Below are 15,380 nucleotides of genomic sequence, written 5' to 3'. Positions count from 1 at the left end.
GGCTGGTTAATTTTCTCTCTCTTGCTCTCCCACAGTTCAAGCTGGGAACTCACAGAAGCTCCCTCCGATTGTCCTCAGGGCGCTCAGGCCCGGACCCTGCCCCAAGCAATGCCGCCCGCTCCTCTCCGTTCCGCTCCCACTTGCTGGTGGCGGATGCGGGCGTCTGGGGTACTTTTCTGCTGGGAGTTGCTTTTAGGCTCGTAATCTGTGGGTTTTATTTATTGTTTCTCTCCCAGTCAGGTTGCCCTCCGAGATTCAAACACTTCCCCCAGGCCCGCCAGTGCGAGGGTTCCCCGGTGTCTGGGAACGTCCTCTATTAAGACCCTTCCCGGGACGGATCTCCGTCCTTAGCTCTTTTGTCTCACTTTTTATCTTTTATATTTTGTCCTACCTCCTTTCGAAGACAATGGGCTGCTTTTCTGGGCGCCTGGTGACCTCTGCTAGCGATCAGAAGTTGTTTTGTGAAGTTTGCTCTGCGTTCAGTTATTCTTTTGATGAATTTCTAGGAGAGAAAGTGGTCTCCCCGTCCTGCTCCTCCGCCATCTTGGCTCCTCCCTCGCATTTTTAATCTTTAAATACCACATTATTAGTGAGAGTAGAAAAGAGGAAAGTTATTCTTTTCTAAGACTTGATCAAGGATTCTGAGGGCGCTGAATAGATTATTGTTTAGTGACTGACTTACAGATAATTAGCAATAACAACAGAGCTAAGTTTAATAGGGATTTACTAAGTGTCACACACAGTTCAAGCACTTTACATGTACAGTTGACCCTTGAACAACATGGGGTTGGGGCGCTGACCCTCTGCACAGTTGAAAGAGTCACCCCTCTGCATCCAAGGTTCCATATCTGAGGATTGTGTAGGACTATAGTACTATTACAGAGCCTATTAAAGAATTATCCATATAAATGAACCTGCAAAGTTCAAACCAGTGTCGTTCAAGGGTCAACCGTACGTGATTTAGTTCTTTATGTATCATCCCTGTGGGATAGGTACCATTGTGAGCCCCATCCTACAATGAGGACTGAAACCCTGGGAAGGTGGAATAGTCCAAGACAGAGTCCAGACTTGAGATTATCCAGGGTGACTACTGAGCCTGCATGTTTTTCTCTACTATGCAGAAAAGAATAACACAGCTCCCTTTTTCTACTTTCTGCCAAGAAATGTTTCTTCTTAGAGAAAGATAGAAGGTTCAACTTCTTTTTTATTTTTTTTCCCTTCTATTTTGCTAATGATATTAAGTGCAACATATTCTCATTTCATAAGGATACCAAGGTGGTCACCTCTGTCATGTGGTGGTGGTTTAGTCACTCAGTCATGTTTGACTCTTGCAACCCCATGGACTGTAGCCTGCCAGGCTCCTCTGTCCATGGGATTCTCCAGGCAAGAACACTGGAGTGGGTTGCCATTTCCTTCTCCAGGGGATCTTCCCCACCCAGGGATTGAAGCCGGGTGAATTCTGTTTATTAAACAGATCGGTTTCTTCAGGTCATCTTTCTACTTGCCATGCCCTATGGTTAGAAAATCTGCTTTTAACTTTCCATTAGCTAGATATCAGTAGAGGCTATGAAGTGAAAGCGAAGTTGCTCAGTCGTGTCTGACTCTTCGCGACCCCATGGACTGTAGCCTACCAGGCTCCTCCGTTCATGGGATTTTCCAGGCAAGGGTACTGGAGTGGCTATAAACAGGTGTAAACTCATATCAAAATCCACCCTAGTTGGGTATGAGCCGAACAGATCTAGACTGAGGACTAAGCATTGTCACTCTTTTCCTTTTGGATTATTCAGGGTGAACTCAGTTTAATTTATATAAATCTGACTCTGTGCCAGCACTGTAAAAATGTTCTGTTGATCTCTATGTTTTCCTTTTATATGTGCAAGCAATAGGCAGTGTTTTCGCCGCCAGCTTTAGGGGACTCTTAAAATTGGTCACAATAAACTTTTCCTCAAGGAGCATTTTGAGGAGACATCTGCTTGGGTTTTCTCCTGTAAAATGTTTGAGTGTGTGAAACTATCCACTAATGAAGAGCTATACTAAAGATAGAGAAACCAAAGTACTGAATCTCATTATCAGAGATCATCACTAGTCTGTTTTCCATCCCTCAGGTGTTAAAAGGTCTGTTGTTTACTATTACCTTGAAAAGAAATCATATTTATGTAAGTCTGATGTCCCAAGATAACTACTTCCTTCTTATGACCTGCAGCTTCTCATAATTAGGCCTAGAACTTTATACCACAGAGGTGTTTCAAAGCCCTCTACACGATAACATTCTTTAGCCCTCTAATTAGTGTTTATCATAGCCTGCCTTTTGTTTACACTTTTGACTCAAATGTTTAATTACGAAGATGGCAGTCCTAGAAAACTATGGATAAGCAGACCTAACTCTACCACCCCAACCTATATTCACTCCTCTCCTCCACACATGGAGCGCACAGAAGCTGCCATGTTCTTAAACTTCTTGGTTATAGTGGATATTTTCAGCAGTGAATCATTTATTCAAGCTAGGCATCAGAGACGTCCCAGGAATTTTTTTTTTTTTTTTTTTTTTGGTTGTGGTTGGGTCTTCGTTGAAGCTCTCAGGCCCTTCGTTACTGTGCGTGGGCTTTCTCTAATAGAGGCGTGCAGGCTTCTCTTTGCTGTGGTTTCTCTTGTTGCAGAGCACAGGCTTTAGGGTACATGGGCTTCAGTAGTTCTGACACAGGCCTATTTGCCCCGTGGCATGTGGGATCTTAGTTCCCAGACCAGGGATCAGACCTGTGTCCCCTGCACCGGCAGGCGGATTCTTAACCACTGGACCACCAGGGAGGTCCCAGGATTTTTTAATTTGGTGCAAGAAAGTATGTGAGTTAGCCACCATCTGGTGGTGGGAGCAGTAGAAAGTGTAGTTAAGACAGCTGTTGACTTTGCTGTCCCAGAGAGGACTTGTTATTCAGTGAAAGAAAAGGAAGTCAATCCACAAACATGCAAGGAGACAGAGACAAATGTCTATGGCACTCAAGTCCCCAGTTCCAGGTATGCCTAATCCAACTTCTTGCTTACCATTCCTACATTCCTGTGGTGTGGTTTCTAACTTTTACTGATTTTTCTCACTGTTGTACATCTGAAATCAATCACAGAGCCCAACAAATAGAAAACACCAGATTTAACAGGTAGGATAGATGGATCTACATTTATATCTATATATATCTACTGAATGAATGTTGAATAACATGCATTACCCTCTAATTCCAATATTGCCTAAATTCCCCTTTTAACCTATGTTGGACTTTAGCCACTTTTTAACAGAGTTTTAACCTCCAAGATAACCTACAACAACTACTGCTACATTACTTGTAAATCTCTTTTATTTTTCTAAATTGGAAGAAAACAATGAGGCTATCAGCGTGGTGTAGGAAAATTAGGACTCTGTACACCAAATGTGAAATGAAGAATGTTGAATCTGAGAGCATGTGGGGCTATCCACTGGCATGGCCCCTCCCTCAGCACTTCCAGTTATACAAGCCATGTTAGGGACATCACTTAGTGCCTTGAGACAGGCAGGCAGAGACCCCTCCTCCGAGAATCTAGTAACTTACGGTGCTCAGGGTAACAGTGGAATTGCAACCCCTTAAAACATGGCGTCTTATTGCATGGATTTAGACCAAATCATGCTCCTCTAAGCCTATCTGACCCAAGGCTTCCTAAACCAATTTTTTTTTCTTTTGGTGAGGAAAAAAAGTTATCCTAGTGACATTTAGGTTTAGAAGGCCTTTGTTCATCATTGTGCAGTGAGAGAAGGCGAGTGTGAGAGTGAGTCCAGTGGGGAAAGGACCCTCCCCAGCATCCCGAGCTATCACACAGCATGGGCCACCACAGGGCTGCGCGTACTCCCCAAGTGGAGTTCACTTTTCCTTTGCAGCGTTTTACAGTGTTTTCCTAACCTGGCTACTCCCCCCATGTCATACCTGACCTTCAAGGCCCCAACACACCTTAATTTCTCCCCTGCCTGTCATCCCCTGGATTAGAGCTCTTAGAATCCCACGCTCCCCTCCTCCTTCTCGTGCCTAGATACTTAGGGTGTGTAACAGAACCATACTTTGAGCTGTGCAGCTTAGGAAACTCCTTCTTAAATTTACACGTGTTCCATTTTCTTCCTGCCTCTACTGTAGCTTCTACCGTTCCCACAACTGCAATATCTGAAGCACCATGTTCCTTCAACAACTGTCATCTGACATCTTGACTGCTCCCCCAAACTGAATGAAACCTTTCTCCTCATTACATCCCTCTGACAAGTTGCTCAGACTCGTTGAGGACACTTGGCATGTGTACTTTGTAGTGTCTTCATTTATGCAAATATCATATGTCCTGGTTAGAATCAACTTCTCAAGGGTAGAACTATATCTCACTCATTGTATCTATTACAGGGACCGACTTCCTACTACACAGAATCAGAGTTCAGTAAGTGTTTTTGAATTTGATTTTAATCATTTACTCATATTGAGATACTGTATATTCCATTGAAATGAGAAAATTTATAGTTTATAACTAACTGGATTTGAAAGTAGAAGAAAGCCTCCCCAAATACCTTCATTATTATATATATGAGATAAACAGAAGATTTGAAGATTTTAGTAGAGCAAAAGCATTTTAAAAATGTAAAACAAATTTTGATCAGTAAGTTAAAAACATAAACCAACAATCTCACCTGAAAAAGGATTCATTTGGACTTTTAGACTTTTTGCCTCTCCAAAAGACAGGCCCATTATTCTCTTCTTTGACTAAGGAAAAAAGAAAAGTTAACTGGTCATTAATTACATAGTTTGATTGAGCTGATAAAGAAGATATAGTTACAGGTACTGATGTGATGACTCTTTATTTATTCAGCGGCATTGAGTCTTGTCTCACGCAGGATCTTTCATTGCGGCACACAGACTCTCTAGCTATTGATCAGGCTCAGTAGTTGTGGCCCTTGGGCTGCCTGAACCCTAGAGAAAGGTTCCTCACAGGTTATTCAGTCCCTGGAGCAGGCCCCCGGGTGTCTTCCACTATTTGGTTCTTCTGTTCCCCCTTTGGATTCCCTAAGAGGCTCCAAAATCTTTCCAATAAATTCTCTTTGGCATTAAGGCAGAATCAAATTGTTTGTACTTGCAAGCGAATAACCTTTACTAATACGTAAGTGTTTAGGACCCCAGTCATCACAGGCGCTTGAAATAGTAGGCATTTCACAAATTTGGTACTAAATGTGGTACAAATAACACCTTTGGTTTTTGCTAGAATTAAGTAGAACATATTAGTAGAACACCTGTGGCCTAGGGGGTCAGACAAGTTTGAGCCTATCTCTTCTTCAGGACCACATATTTCAGGATGTCTAGGAGGTGAACCACAGGAGACGCATGTACAGAGCAGTACCTAGCCCAGGAAACAGGCAGCTTGGAGAACTGGAAACACAGTCTTGCGCTGCTGGCATGCTGGAAAGGGGGAAGAGAGTGCTGGGGCTTCCTTACTAAGAAGCTGATACTGCCTACAGTCAACCTGTGCCTAGCTAGCTTCAAGTCATCTCTTAAGCCTGAGTTCATCCAAGTTCACCAGCCAAACCTGAACTTTCTCTTTCTGTGTATGAGGACACTAAGGTTGTGACAAAACTTTAGTGTCAATGTCCCTGCCTCTGTGTATTAGCTTTTTAATTTGTAACAATGGAGTGGCTAAACTTAGGATCATCTGTCCTCCACTGAGAAATGAAATAGGGCTCGAGTTGTGTTTCAGCACTTGGTGGGATGTCTGGTCTCCTGGATGCCGGTGATGGGAACCGGGCAGGGCTGTGCTGGCAGTCATGACAAGAGAGCCTGAGTGCAGACAATAGAGAGGTCTGCCCCGTGTCACCTCGCGTGCACCAGCGGCCTTCACTCTTCAGGAGCCTGGGTAGGAAGTCCCTCAGCCATTCAGCAGTGTGAGTCTGATGGTACACGGTGCTGGTCAGCTGAGGAGTACTTTCAGAAGCCACACGCCAGAAAGAACGAACCTGCTGTTTTGCCTGTAGGAGGTTTGATTATATTTGTCAAATCCTATTCCTGTGGGGAAGACCAACAAGCTTATGTATTGATAAAAATTATCCGGAGACTTCCCTGGCGGTCCAGTGGCTAGGAGTCTGCGCTCCCAATGCAGTGGGCGTGGGTTCCATTCCTGGTCGGGGAACTTGCATCCCACACGCTGCATGGAGCAGCCAAAAATTTTTCTTTTAAAAAGTTATCCACTTAACCTAAGAGACTCATCAGTGTCTTGTTCTTTTGGCTTTACCCCACATCACTAGTTTTAAAAAACATCTAGGTTTTAGGTTTAAAATAAAAAAATTATGCACATACACATGTATACATAGCACACACACATATAAACCTTTGATTTTGTGCTTGTTTCATTAAATTATTGTGTCTCATTCTGGTTTGGGGATTACTCTATTTCACTTTATGCCAGTGTTTCAAAATATTCCAGTAAAGGTCCTTTCCATGATTCTAGAACTACAGTGATCAATTTGGTAGCCATGAGCTACCTGTGGCTATTAACATTAAAATTAATTAAAATTCAGTTAGTAGCTAGTCATCTCAGGTCCTCAGTAGCCACAGGTAGCTGATGGATACTGTTTAGACATAATTAGACTAGATATAGGACAATTCCATCACTGCAGAAAGTTCTCTTGGACAGTGCTATTCTAGCATGTACCTGAAGCTAATGGGCATTAATAACCCCATTCATTCTAGAGCTCTTACTGTCAGTTCAGCTCACCGCTGTCACACTGCTGTCACCAAGACTGTTCATTTAGAGTTTACTAATCATGCCCTCCATCTAACCATGTGTGCGTGCATATAAGTCACTTCAGCTGTGTCTGACTCTTTGCCGCCCTGTGAACTGTAGTCCACAGGCTCCTCCATCCACGGGATTCTCCAGGCAAGAATACTGGAGTGGGTTGGAAATAAAATGTCCAATTCAGAGTGCTAACTGTGGCCCATACAAGTATACATGTGTACTAGAGAGAAAAGCCTCTTTGCAACTCCAGATAAGTTGGGCCTAATTAGAAATCCTGCTTTAAAGTATGGTGATTAAACTCAGCATTTATATTACAAATGATCTGCCATTTTGAGCTTCCTTTGTTAAGATGATCTACTTGATTGGAGTGTGAGCACCTTTACCACATGACACAAATATTCCCTAGGCTTTCACCCAAGAGATTTGGAGTTCTAATAATTATCTTTATTTAAATACTCAGTAATTGATGTGAGCGGCTTCTCTAGGTATGGCATCATCATTATTAACATGAAGGACTCTGGTAATGACTACCGTCTAATAGACGCTTAGATAGGTTTGAGCTTCAGAATTACATATTACAGAACATCCAGGAGGTGAACCACTGGGGTCCTGTGCACCGAGCAATACCTAACCCAGGGATAGGCAGCTCGGAGGCCAAGAGGAATCTGAGCGCATCAGTGCTGACTGGCTGGCAAGGGGGCATATATTTTATCCTCCAATGTGTGCTACGTATGACTCCCTGAAAACAGCGGTCGTTTCGTGTTTTTGAAAATGCCTTTGCCAAAGTGTCAGATGGTACCTTTGGAGATGAAAGTAAAGAAGAGGCGGGGAGAGGTGTCATTCCATGAATGTGTGTGTGAACAAAGGATAAGTTTTTTATAGACTCTTCACTGCTTTTAACATCATTTGCAAAGTTTCTAGGAATTTAAATTTCATAAAATTTTTACCTATAATTGGCTTCTTTCATGCATGTTTTCATCTTCTTATACGTGTTAGGGGAAAAGAAGCCAAGAATAATTATGCTTGTGGACAAGGATAAATATGGATTTAAGGCAACCAACACCAGTTAGATATCCTAATGAGTGTGACAGGAGACCTGGTGAGCAACCAGGGATTTAACAAGTTTGCTAATTAGAGCAGCTTTTAAAAAACAGTCTCCATGCTCTAGAGTGTGGATGTGGTAAGGTCCTTATCCAGGACAGTGTACAGACAGCGGACATGTTTCTCACACTTAGCAGCTATTAGTACTCCAAGAGGTTGACCCCGATTTTGAGTGGAGTCCAGTGAAGCCTGAACAGGCTGGTACGGGCTGGTCTGGCGACACTGGCGAGACGCCGGAAGTGGAAGGGCCTATCCAGGGAGCCTCCGTGGATCTCACCCTTTCTTCTCCCTCCGTGCTAAGCGTGCAGACTTTGCAGCTGCCCACTTCCCTGCCGTGTGCCCAGCCCTCGCCACGAGTTCACATAATACAATGACCTTGCGAAGCTAGTAACAGAGCGAGGACGCTGAGGCTCACAAAAACGCTGCGTGACTTGCAGGCAGTCACACTCTGGGAAGGGTGAGAACCAGTATGCAAACTGGGCTTAACTGAGTCCCAAGTCTATGCCTTTTTTTCTGCTTTTCACCAGCTCCCAATTATAGGGATGGATACTTTAAAGGGCTCCTTTGTATACACGTACATTTCATATACATATATCAAACACATATACATATGTGTATTTTTCATACACAAAATAAGACCAAGAAAGTAAGCCGTGTCATGCTGAATTATAAAATCTATTTTTATCCAGTCATCCTTGAATTTTTAAAGCTTCTCCGTGAGAAATGTTTGGGAAGGGCCCGAAGTGTGAAACCTTGAAGCAGGGCTGCCTCTGGGGTTGAGCCCAATGAGGGCCAGGAGTCTGGACTCCCCACCTCCCTTTCTCTAGATCATCTGGATCTCCTTGGGCACAACTGGAAAATCACACACTGAGCTCCCTAAAAACAAGATCTAAAGGTGACTTTTCATGTTTTTATCTAGATGTGAATCACTCTTGGGAACAGATTTCCGACCAATATTTTTGAATGAAGAGTGAATGCTGTTAATAGACCACAATTATCAGGGCAGGGCTGGTGGCTCCCTTGCTGGTAAGAGGCCCAGGGTTCAGAGAGATGACTATAACGAGTTTTCCTAAAGCCAGGTGTTCACAATCTTTCTGGTTACCCCCTCACAATCTTTCTGGTGACCCCCTGCACTTCTTCACCAGGTTTTTCATTAAAATCTCTGATTGTTAAGGTTACTAAAATCAAACAAGCACTGACCAAAGGGAATTCCGAGTCTAATTCATTCTTTTTTTAAACCAATATTTAGTGTAAACACTTTCCTCTCTTTTTTTCTTTCTTCTTTTATTTTCCTCCCTCCCTTTCTTTCTTCCACACTTTTCTTTCTTTCCTTCCTCTCTACTCATGGCAAACTAGGCCCAGGCACTACGCTGCTGATCACGGACAGTCAGCTTATCCTCAGTGTAAAGGACCGAATCTTCTCAATCATTAATCATAAGGGAAAAGCAAGTCAAAACCAGAGTGTGCTATCACCTGACACCTGCTAGGATGACTTATCGAAAGGTCAGAAGATAACAAGTGTTGACAAGGATGCAAAAAAAAAAAAAGAGAACCCTCATGCACTGTTGGGAGGGAATGTACGTTAGTACAGCTATTCTGGAAAATGGTATGGAAGTTCCCCCAAAAATTAAAAATAAAAGCCATCCCACTTCTGGGTATATATCTGAAGGAAATAAAATCACTGTCTCAAAGAGATATCTGCACTCCCATGTTCATAGCAGAACTACTCACAGTAGTCAAGAATTGTGTAATGGGGCTTCCCAGGTGGCTCAGTGGTAAAGAAACTGTCTGCCAATGCAGGAGATGCAAGAGGTGTGGGTTCAATTCCTGGGTTGGGAAGTACCCCTGGAGAATGAAGGAGCAACCCACTCCAGTGTTCTTGCCTGGGGAATCTATGGACAAAGGAGCCTGGCAGACCACAGTCCATGGGGTCACAAAAAGTCGGACATGACTTAGCAGCTGAGCACACACAGTCAAGAATGGTAAACAACCGAAGTGTCTGGCAGTAGATGAATGGATAAAGAAAATGGAGTGTGTGTGTGTGTGTGTGTGTGTGTGTGTGCACAAACGCACATGCGTGCTTTGTCGCTCAGTCCTGTCTGACTCTGCAACCCCATGGATGGTAGCCCTCCAGGCTCCTCTGGCCATGGAATTTTCCAGGCAAGAAGACAGAGACAGGTTGCCATTTCATACTCCAGGAGATCTTCCCAACTCAGGGATCAAACCTGTGTTTCTTGCATCTTCTGCATTGGCAGGTGGACTCTTCACCACTGTGCCACCTGGGAAGCCTGTGTATGTATATATGTATGTGTATATATGTACACATATGCAAACATAATGTAGTATTATCCAGCTTCTAAAACAAAGGAAATTCTGCCATTTGCAACAGCGTGAATGAACCTGGAAGACATTGTGTGAATAAGCCAGGCACAGAAATGTAAATACTGCATAATCTCGCTTGTGTGGAATCTAAAAAAGGAACTCACAGTAACAGAGAGTATAATGGTGGTCACCACTGTGGGACTGGGAAGTGGAGGTGAGGGGAAAAGGTAGGTATGCATCAAAGATTACAACATTTCAGTTACAAGATAAATAAGTCCTGGAGACTGAAGTGTATAGCATGGTGACTGCAGTTAACAACAACACACTGTATATTTGAAATCTGCAGAGAGAGTAGATCTCAAGTGTTTAAAAAAAAAAAAAGCAAACAAAAAAGTAACCGCATGTGGTGATGGATATCTTAGTTAGCCTGACTGTGGTGATCACTTCACAATGACCACTCTGATATACATATATCAAAACATCACACTGTACGCCTTAAATATCAATATGTAGATTTTTATTTGTCAATCGTACTTCCATAAAGCTGGGGAGGAAAAAAGAACATTATCTTTTTATCTCATGTAGAAATGTATCTTTTCTTATGTCACCTAAAGAAATATATTACATACCTTTTTTGTTGTTAGCATTGGCATGATGAAATGGAAATAAGAATTTCCTGACACCTTTTGATTTTTCACACTCTTTTTTAAAAACAGTTGAATAATAGATGATACGAATGTGTTGGTTGGTTTCTCTATCTGGTGGACTTAGAAATTCTGGGTAATCATCAATCTGAAAAACAAAATGAATAGAGCTGATTGAAGACAAATATAACTGGTCATCTTTTCTGGGATAATAAATCCCCCAAAGTTTATGGCAATTTTAAACTTGCATTCTTTCTTCTTATTTTTTTCCCTTGGAAATCTTTCCTCTTATTGTTAGGTTTCTCAATTCCTCCTCTATTTGTTTTAGTCTTTACTAAAAATGTGCTCAGCAACAAAATCTAAGAAACTATTTACACTATAGGATTACTAAATAAATAGTAAGTGTTTTTATTTGTTAAAATATACCCTACCACTTCCATTTTTTAATTTTTTAAAGAATTTTAAAGGTCTTAAAGTGTATAATTAATTGGGTTTAAACTAGGATTTTTCTCTGCAGAGGACAATAGCCATTTGTAGAGAACAGTCTACAAAGATGCTGTGAATACAAACATCAAGGTTTAAACTATTGAAAGGGTCCTACTTCTAAATAGCTTGTTCTTCTCTCCAAAGTGTTTGTTTTCTATTCTTGACTGAAAAGGGGAAAATCTCAATAAATATTTAGGACTTTTAGATGTTTTCCTTAACAATCTACTTCCCTTTTTATGACAGATAGGCAGCGATAGCACATGATTGAAAAGCTAGGAGCAGAGGGAATCACCGTGTGTACCTGTGTGTTAAAAGCTTCAGTCGTGTCTGACTCTTTGTGACCCCGTGGACTGTAGCCTGTCAGGCTCCTCTGTCTATGGGATTCTCCAGGCAAGAATACTGGAGTGGGTTGCCAATTCCTTCGCCAAAGGAGAATCACCTGACACATACTTAAAACTATTAATTCAAACATGAGGAGGATTCCTCTGTACTTTTTACAGGTACTTAGAATTTGGGTAAAAATGTTTCCTGTAATTATTCAGTTCCATCACTTTCTTTTCACAAGTATAAGAAGGTGATTAATGATAATAATTAAAATTTTAATTCTAATACAGAGTAACCAAAGATAGGAAGATGGATTAATAAAAAACTGTCAGGACCTACTCAAATTTTTAAAATTATTTTCAAATATGTAGGGTAATTCAAATCAGGCTAATGAAGCAAGGCCTAGTGGAGAATGTGCTTTAGTTAATACAAAGTTTCATAGTTAATAAAGGAATTCTGCACAAAAGATTCTTCAGAAATGCCTTTATTTTTGAAACCTGCAAAGTTTATAAAATTAGAATATGACACATAAATAGCTAAATTTTCTGGTTTGTGTAACTGTATTCTGAATATTTTGCTTTAGTCAAGATAAATTACGAAAGACTTTGAAATAGGCAAAAAGGATTATCTCAGTGTTTATCTTTTATCGTCTTTAAGCTATTTTAAAACTGTAAGTTATAAAAAAACTGATAATAATCCAAATGATTTTTGTTCATAATGACACGGACTGTTTGTGTCCAGTGGAATAGAATTGATCATTGCCATCTGACTCAAAGAACAGCTATTGGGTATCTGCACCAGTGTGAATTTGTTTTCTAACTTTACTGATCTGAAACTGTAAGCTCTTTTTCTATCTGCTGCTGCAGCTGCTGCTAAGTTGCTTCCGTCATATCCGACTCTGAGCGACCCCATAGACGGCAGTCCATCAGGCTCCCTGACCAGGGATCAAATCCGAGCTGCCTGATTTGGGAGTGTAGAGTCTTAGCCATTCAACCACCAGGAAAGTGCTAATTAGTAATACTTTTTGTTTTTAACTTTTAAATGTATTTATTTATTTTTGCCTTGGCTGGATCTTCCTTGCTGTGCCCAGGCTTTCTCTAGTTGTGACTAGTGGGCTTCTCACTGTACTGGCCTCTCTTTGTTGGGGAGCTTGGGTTTCAGCTCTCAGACTCAGGAGCTGTGACTCATGGGCTTAGTTGCTCAAGGCATGTGGGATCTTCCCCAGCCAGGGATCAAACCCTTGTCCCCTGCATTGCAAGGCAGATTCTTAACCACTGGACCACCAGGGAAGCCCCTACATTAGAAATTCTTAAAAGAACTCTTGTTCTCATGGCTTGTAGAGATAAGGAGCACTTATATAAGTAAAATGTTTCTGCCCCAAAATAAGTACATTTAACATCTAATATTTTAAATGAACTGTGCATATTCATTGGAAGGAGTAAGGCTGAAGCTGAAGCTGCAATACTTTGACCACCTGATGCAAAGAGCTGACTCATTGGAAAGGACCCTGCTGGGAAAGACTGAAGGCAAAAGGAGAAGAGGTGGCAAAGGATGGTTAGATAGCATCACTGATTCAGTGGACATGAACTTGAGCAAACTCCGGGAGATAATGGAGGACAGGGAAGCCTGGTGTGCTGCAGTCCATGGGGTCACAAAGAGTCGGACATGACTTAGTGACTGAACAACAACAGTTCTTTATATTATATTCGTATAATGTGTGCCATGTGCTTAGTCATGTCTGAGTCTTTGTGACCTCATGGACTGTAGGCCGCCAGGCTCCTCTGTCCATGGAATGTACCAGGTGAGAATACTGGAGTGGGTTGCCATTTCCTCCTCCAGATCTTCCTGACCCAGGAATCAAACCTGAGTCTCCTGTGTATCCTGCATTGCAGGTGGATTTTTACCCACTTAGCCATTAGGGAAGCCTTATTAGTATAATATCTCAGTATTATTAGCTATAATTAAGCATTATATAAAAGTTATGTTCATTCATTCATTTTTACAAATGAGATGTAACTTTTACGATGTCTTTGAAAACAAGCTTCGTCACTACCCTTAGAGACATTTTGTCTTAATTTTTTGGCATGGCTTTATTATCTTTGTTTTGCATATCATCACTTCAGTTCAATTCAGTCGCTTAGTCGTGTTTAACTCTCTGCGACCCCATGGACTGCAGCACGCCCGGCCTCCCTGTCCATCACTAACTCCCAGAGTTTACTCAAACTCATGTCCGTTGAGTCGGTGATGCCATCTAACTATCTCTTCCTCTGTCGTCCCCTTCTCCCGCTTCCAATCTTTCCCAGCATCAGGGTCTTTTCCATTGAGTCAGTTCTTCACATCAGGTGGTCAAAGTATTGGAGTTTCAGCTTCAACATCAGTCCTTCCAATGAACACCCAGGACTGATCTCCTTTAGGATGGACTGGTTGGATCTCCTTGCAGTCCAAGGGACTCTCAAGAGTCTTCTCCAACACCACAGTTCAAAAGCATCAATTCTTCAGCGCTCAGCTCTCTTTATAGTCCAACTCTCACATCCATACATGACTACTAGAAAAACCATAGCCTTGACTAGACAGACCTGTGTTGGCAAAGTAATGTCTCTGCTTTTTAATATGCTATCTAGGTTGGTCATAACTTTCCTTCCAAGGAGTAAGCATCTTTTAATTTCATGGCTGCAATCACCATCTGCAGTGATTTTGGAGCCTCCCAAAATAAAGTCTGTCGCTATTTTCACTGTTTCCCTATCTATTTGCCATGAAGTGATGGGACAAGATGCCATGATCTTAGTTTTCTGAATGTTGAGCTTTAAGCCAACTTTTTCACTCTCCTCTTTCACTTTCCTCAAGAGGCTCTTTAGTTCTTCTTCACTTTCTGCCATAAGGGTGGTGTCATCTGCATATCTGAGGTTATTGATATTTCTCCTGGCAATCTTGATTCCAGCTTGTGCTTCCTCCAGCCCAGCATTTCTCATGATGTACTCTGCATATAAGTTAAATAAGCAGGGTGACAATATACAGCCTTGACGTACTCTTTTTCCTATTTGGAACCAGTCTGTTGTTCCATGTCCAGTTCTAACTGTTGCTTCTTGACCTGCATACAGGTTTCTCAAGAGGCAGGTCAGGTGGTCTGGTATTCCCATCTCTTTCAGAATTTTCCACAGTTTATTGTGATCCACACAGTCAAAGGCTTTGGCATAGTCAAAAATAGATGTTTTTCTGGAACTCTTTTGCTTTTTCGATGATCCAGCAGATGTTGGCAATTTGATCTCTGGTTCCTCTGCCTTTTCTAAAACCAGCTTAAACATCTGGAAGTTCACAGTTCAAGCCTGTTGAAGCCTGGGTTGGAGAATTTTGAGCATTACTTTACTAGCGTGTGAGATGAATTTTCTTATCAGTTGCCTCATCAGACTTTCCTATTTGAAATGTCTGAGTAATAAACTAATCATAGTCATTTAACGTCTCTGTCTTCTACAGTTTTTGTTTTATTGAGATGCTTGCTTGAGAGTTCTACTATAAGCTAAAGTCAGAGTTTGTGTCTTCAACAAAGAAGGCCAGTTTCAGAGCTTCCTGGAAAAAGAACTGAGCCAGGTTCTTCAAACTATTTATAAACATATTTTTATTGATGTATAATTGACATATAATTCTTCAAAGTATTAACACTTCAACGCTGACCTAATATTACGTAGTTAACCCTCAAGACTGCACCAGTGGGCTGAGTCAGAATTTCCA

At 41.7% G+C, this 15,380-nt stretch overlaps 2 protein-coding genes across 3 annotated transcripts in view; one reads left to right on the top strand and one right to left on the bottom strand.

The window, feature by feature from the left end:
• XPOT (exportin for tRNA) overlaps positions 1 to 15,380 on the top strand; it is a 163,616-nt gene that overhangs the window by 77,331 nt on the left and 70,905 nt on the right. The window lies entirely within an intron of this gene.
• The window catches only part of C4H12orf56 (chromosome 4 C12orf56 homolog), an 86,389-nt gene that overhangs the window by 48,067 nt on the left and 22,942 nt on the right, over positions 1 to 15,380 (bottom strand). Inside the window, exons 2-3 of the mRNA XM_065935094.1 lie at positions 10,830 to 10,992; positions 4,685 to 4,757 (exon numbers count right to left, since the gene is read on the bottom strand). Coding sequence (XP_065791166.1) covers positions 4,685 to 4,757; positions 10,830 to 10,992 — 236 coding nt within the window. The remainder of the gene's footprint in view (positions 1 to 4,684; positions 4,758 to 10,829; positions 10,993 to 15,380) is intronic.

The sequence above is a fragment of the Muntiacus reevesi genome, chromosome 4 (assembly GCF_963930625.1).
Source record: "Muntiacus reevesi chromosome 4, mMunRee1.1, whole genome shotgun sequence".
NCBI classification, from domain to species: Eukaryota; Metazoa; Chordata; class Mammalia; order Artiodactyla; family Cervidae; genus Muntiacus; species Muntiacus reevesi.
This window is presented reverse-complemented; position numbering and strand designations above follow the sequence as displayed.